The sequence below is a fragment of the Lactuca sativa genome, chromosome 5, assembly GCF_002870075.4.
Source record: "Lactuca sativa cultivar Salinas chromosome 5, Lsat_Salinas_v11, whole genome shotgun sequence".
NCBI lineage: Eukaryota > Viridiplantae > Streptophyta > Magnoliopsida > Asterales > Asteraceae > Lactuca > Lactuca sativa.
The window spans coordinates 42,957,421-42,963,215 of NC_056627.2; the positions used below are offsets into that span (position 1 = coordinate 42,957,421).

The following is a 5,795-nucleotide window of genomic DNA, read 5'->3' on the forward strand; positions in this document are numbered from 1 at the left end:
ATATAATTATTATGTTTAAACAATCAAACAATCAACCCAATTACCCATCCCCATTATCTTCTTTAGTCTTAAGGATCTACCCTAAGAATCAGCTATTCCTCGTTTATTTATTCCTAAGGATTATCCTAAGGAATCGGCACGAAGTCCATCGCTACCAAGGCTTATAGATTATAACTGGTGAACACATAGTCCAAAACATCTGGTAAACACTTAGCTCAAAAGTAACTAGTAAACACACTTAGTTCAAAATACCTAGTGAACACACTCAGTTCAAAAATACCTAGTGAACACACTCAATTCAAAAATACCTAATGAGCACCTAGTTCAAAAACACCTACAAGTTACGAGCCTGCTAGCGTTCCACTGGACTGTCTAGTATCGTCCATGGTCGTCGTCTATACTCCACTAGATGACTGGATCACTGTCAACATTGATGTCTTTTATCGTGTTATCACAAAACAACTATTTCATCTACCTATGTTTTACTCAACACATTTTATAGATATAAAATACATATACAGTTTAAATCATTTAAATCGTGTATAAAAATCTTTCACCCAGCATAGACAGCAAGTATTCAGACAATATGCACACATAGCACGTAATTTATATAAAATACTTCATATCTATGTGAAAGCTGAAAGTAACTATGCACTCACCTGAAAGGTGGTGACTCAGCACTCGGACAGCGCTTCGATACTCCGAAAACAATTTCCTTCTATAAAACCTAGTATCAATACCACTAGGGTTTAGTCTAATGATAACCGCGACAAATTAATAGTCTGGCGATTATTATTATTGTATAAGCGTTAAATAACACTCAATATAACTCATAATAATAGCCCAAATAATTATTTTATGGACCTAATAACATTCCTATAATTATTCGAAAACTATATTAAAAAATTGTGTAAGCGTAGCTCACTTGCAGTGGATTTTAACAAAAACCGGGCTTTGCTCGGAGCAGCGTTTCCGAAACCGAAAGACCCCTGGCTTCCTTAGGGTGCTAGGTATTTTTCCTAGGGCTTAGGGGTGGTTTGGGGAGCTAGAGAGAGAAAGTAGTGAGAGAAAGAGGTGGATTTGGAGTGAGAAAGTCGGCTGCCCTCGCACCTCTATCTATAGGTGCGAGCCTTCGAAGGTACATTGGGCGTACAGCAGGTTACGCGGGGCGTAACTTCGGATAAGGGTGCCAGATGGCGAGATCTCGGTGGGGCGACGTAGCTTCTTCTCGAACCAAGCAGATTGACTACGCGCGGCGTTCCCTTTTCGCACTCTGGGCGTACCTCGTACACGAGGCGCTCCTCGGCTACGCTGGGCATAACCCTCGCACCAAGTGTCATCATCCAAAGCGAGACCGTGCTCAGCAAGCGACGGCTGAGATTTGGCCACGTCAGCAACTTCGAAATCAGCTTCGCAAATTCAAGTGTAAACTTTAAAAATTCGTAACTTTCGCTTACAAGCTCCGTTTTCGACGTTCTTTATATCCACGCGAAGGTGGGAACGTACCCTACAACTTTCGTTTAGACTCTGTCGGCTAATTTTGACTCGATTTTAAATTTTATATTATTAACAGGCCGGGACATGATTGGTCCGTTAAATCCTCATAACTTCTTCATCCGACGTCCGTTTTCGCCCATCTTTTTTTCGTTACGCTACTCTTAATGAGATCTTCGATTCTCGTTTAGGTCGTGTCGGCTAAAAACCGCTCGATCTATTATTCGAACTAGGTGTAAGACCCGTGTATTATACGGGTTTATTAAAAATACAAATTTAATATCAATATTTAAACATTAAATTTAATATCAATATCAATTTTAGAGCTCTCATTAATTATGACATTTATTTCATTATAAATATATCAATTCTTTTTCAAGGAAGCATTTATTTCTTTCAATATTATAAGCGAAATAAGTTATGATATGTGAACAAATCATAAAATTACATGTGGAAATAAATAAATTCTAAAAATCTATTAAAATGTCATGTGTCCAAATCAATGAGGACATGACATGTGGCAGAAAATGAGTTTTATTAATTAGTATAAATTTCGGGCTGTACACTGTTAATCCAAAACTTCGAAAAATCATAACTTCCTCATACGAAGTCAGATTTGGGCATTCTTTTTATGGACACTCTCAGTTTAACGTATTCTACGACTTTCGTTTAGATCGCTAAGGCTAAAACTCACTCTATCGTAAATTCGCTATTTACGTTTCCCGGTATCGTGCCGGTTCCGTTGCGAAACTTCGACAGGTCATAACTTTTTCGTTAGAACTTGGATTTCGGCGTTCTGTATATGTACGAAAACCTTGTGACATATACTACAACTACATTAAGATTATTTACTCTAAATAATCTTTGTCAAAAAGTCGTTTTCGACACTTATTGCCTCTAATTTGACTAGTCCGGATCTACAGGCGTTACAATTACCTACCATTGTCAGTCAACATAAGCTTCAATGATATTTTGTATAGTAAAAAAAACAATACTTCGTTACTTTGTTAAATCATTTTCACCTAAAATTTTACATTTGAGCATCAGCAAGGGATAAACATAGGGGACAAGTTTAGAGGGTTGTTGCCAATATGTAACTACTTTATGACTATTTTTTTCATAAAGTAGCACAAACATTTCTTAATAGAATCCAGACTAACACACGAACTCATAAGAATATTATTACATCTTATATTATCACAAATAATTAGGCATTTCTTGTATAAGCCATTGGATCAAAAATAACAAAACCCACTATAAGCTCAGATATCAAATAGCATATTAAAACGCTACAAATAATAACTAAAAATATGTTTACAACATATTTTTTTCCAGCAAATTTCACACATTAATTTCAACACTTGCAAAATACGAACGAGTTTTTTTCGTACAAGAAGTTAATCTTTTAGACACCAATAGAAACAAGAAGAGACAACAAACATCCCAAGTAACAAAATATGAAACATTAAACACAATCAAACAACCAAAAAATTTATAAACTATATATAACACCCAGCTTTAATTGAAGCAGAATATACTTATTATGATTCCATGCTGATCTCCTCTACTGGGGGAGCATCCTATCATAAAAAACACAAATCAATTAACAATTAATGATAATCAAGAAACATTAACTTAATCTTAATTTGACTTTTCTATGAGTCAAATATCTCACCATGTTTTCTTTGTTTTCTTGGGTAATTACCTCCTCAGGAGAACTTACCACCACCCCTGCAAAATAATGTCCATGTTACAAAAAAAAAAAAAAAAAGTGTTGAAATAATTTCATATATCAAAGACAAAATTATTCAATCACCTTCAGTAACAGATTTCTTTCCCTTGCTTTTGACAATCTCTTTTGGCTTGTTTGTGGCTTGCTTCTGCATGTTCTTTTGCTGATTTGTCATTTTCTTATTTGTTGAAGCTTTTGTATGTTGTACAGGTTTCTTTTGATTATTTTCTTTGACAGAAATACCACCATTGTTGCTTGAAGACTTTGGTTTCGGTTTGTGAACTCCATTAATAGAAGACAAACTGATTGCATCTTCAGATATCTGGGAACAACAGGTTTCAGAAACTTGAACACCTTCAATGCTTTCTGATATGTCATAAAGCTGAAGAACTTCCTTTGCAGATTCCCCAAGTTCAAGAATGTTGTGGCGCAGAGTGTAGGACTTGAGTTCATCTCTCAGTAGTTGAAGATTCTATAAATTCAACAGAAAGTGGGAAAAAAATGATTGAATACAATAAACAATTACCATCTTTATTAGGTGAAGAAGATTTGTGATACCTCACAAGCAGCGACTTGAGCAAGTTTAAAGAAACCAAGTGAAACTTGGTGCTTTCCAGAAGCTTCAGAGAGCTTGATCTGAGAGAGCCAATATGAAGCTGAAGATAGAACACTGAATTTCCTTCGGGTTAATGATCTAGAAGCATCTGAAACTGGTGTGTTGTTTCTAGACCTGTTTGTTCTTGCATCTGATGTTGGAGTTGTGTTGCTGGCTAGTTTGGTAGCAGGGGTGGTGGTTGACTTGGTGGGAATGGAGTACCTTCTTGGAGGCTTTGCAGATTTGTCTTTGGCTGATAGATCAAGAACACTAACACTTTGACTCACACTTGAAGCTTTTCCCCTGTGGATAGAATTAACATGAATCATAATTAGTTATGGCGTCATCCATTTCCTTCATGGTTGATCGCATGGAAGAAACCTGTGTAAAACTGTAGATTTAAGTCTAAAATCGACCATAGAGACTCCATCACAAATGCTGAAAAACAATGTGACCTAACAAATTGAGTGCAGAGACACTAATCGGGTGAATCTTAAGCAACAAAGAGTAGTTCCTAGATTACAAAACCAATAGCAAAGCATAGTAGAGATAAAGAAAACTGGATACCTAATTATTTGATTACGTTACTTTAGAATGAAGGTAAATTGAACATCAGCAAATGGAATAGCTTAACCACAATTGAACAAACACCTTATAGTCCTTCAAGTATAATGTCCTAAAACGTTGAACAATAGTGATAAGGACTTAATAATTAATCCAACCAACTACGACCACCAGCATCGATGAAAATTTTACAACGATTACGTATGGTGTTATCACAGACAATAGCTTGAGCCGGAAATTCAACATAGAACATCGTTTTTTCAAACGTCCGCCAAAAATGACAAACAGCGATTACACAGATGTAAATTAAGGCGTGTAGAAGATATATATCATTATTATAGCCAAAATTAAACCTTCTAGATGAGGAAGGAGTTGATGTAGCTGACAGAGGCGGCTTATCATCCTTCGACTTGGTGCCCGATCGGAGAGGATAACGAAGAAGTTTAGCAGATCCACCGTTATTTCCTGCGAATATATATCCAAAATTTAGTAAAATAAACGCCGTGATTACTTTTACGCCCAATCAGACTGCAGAAATTATGGACTGGAATTGATTACCGGGTACAGAAGATCGACCTTTGACAGCATCCTCCATCTGATATGTGTTGATGAAACGATTTGCAATTGAGTTTAGAAGAGCTAATAGAGAATTGGTAGGCGCGATCGAGTGCAATTGGGGTGAAATTAGGGTTTATAACATATAAAAGCGAAAAGGGGGTGGGGTGGAGGTGATGGGCGGGAATAAGAGTGGTTAATCTTTCAAAACTCAAATTTGTAACGTAACGTTATACCCGCTCCTTCTTCGTAAAATGTTTGGAATTGGACCCTCGAGCTTTCTTTTTGTGCCCGTTACTCCCTTCTCAATCTCCAATTCCCACAACCTTTGTTTTTCGTACGTGATAGTTACACATACCTCCTTTCGGTTTTGTGATATGTTTGACATTAAAAGTGTGTTTGGGATTGTTTTTCAAATAAATTTTTGAATTTTGGTTTTTTTTGTAAAAGTCTAAAAATTCAAAAAAAAATGTTTGGTAAGTAGAAAATCCTTTTAAAACTTATTGCTTGTCAAGAAAAAAATAATGGTTTTTTTAGAAGTCAAGAAATGTTTTTTTGTGACTTTTAGCCACTTAGGGCATCTTCAATCTATCCACAAACTCTATTTTTTATTCATTTTTTCTCATATTCTTCTCCAACTCTACCTCATTTTCATCTTTATTTTTTGAGATATAAAAAGTATTCCTCTATATTTTGAAAAATACTATTCATATCTCCAAAAATACAAAATTAAATGACTAATCTGTGTGGTATGATGAACTATGCACATATAGTTCAATTTAAAGAAAACAGACAAACTCAATCCTTGTGTTTTATCGATATTACGGAGATAGTCATTTTAATACAGGACGTCAA

The 5,795-nt window shown here is 35.7% G+C and overlaps 1 protein-coding gene across 1 annotated transcript; it reads right to left on the reverse strand.

The window, feature by feature from the left end:
* Positions 1-2,790: 2,790 nt before the first annotated feature.
* LOC111897424 (cell wall protein RBR3) lies at positions 2,791-5,129 on the reverse strand. The gene is made up of 6 exons (XM_023893390.3): positions 4,944-5,129; positions 4,739-4,850; positions 3,785-4,124; positions 3,311-3,698; positions 3,170-3,225; positions 2,791-3,074 (listed from the first exon to the last, which is right to left on the reverse strand). The coding sequence occupies exons 1-6, from the start codon at positions 4,978-4,980 to the stop codon at positions 3,036-3,038; spliced, it is 972 nt and encodes a 323-aa protein (XP_023749158.1). The 5' UTR covers positions 4,981-5,129; the 3' UTR covers positions 2,791-3,035.
* Positions 5,130-5,795: the final 666 nt, after the last annotated feature.

Coding starts and splice junctions, on each gene's coding strand:
- LOC111897424 (XM_023893390.3), bottom strand. CDS start 4,980: ATGGAGGATGCTGTCAAAGGTCGATCTTCTGTACCCG. Junction 3,226..3,310: donor AAAGAAATCTGTTACTGAAG/GTGATTGAATAA, acceptor ATTATTTTGCAG/GGGTGGTGGTAAGTTCTCCT. Junction 3,075..3,169: donor AAGAAAACAAAGAAAACATG/GTGAGATATTTG, acceptor TTTTTATGATAG/GATGCTCCCCCAGTAGAGGA.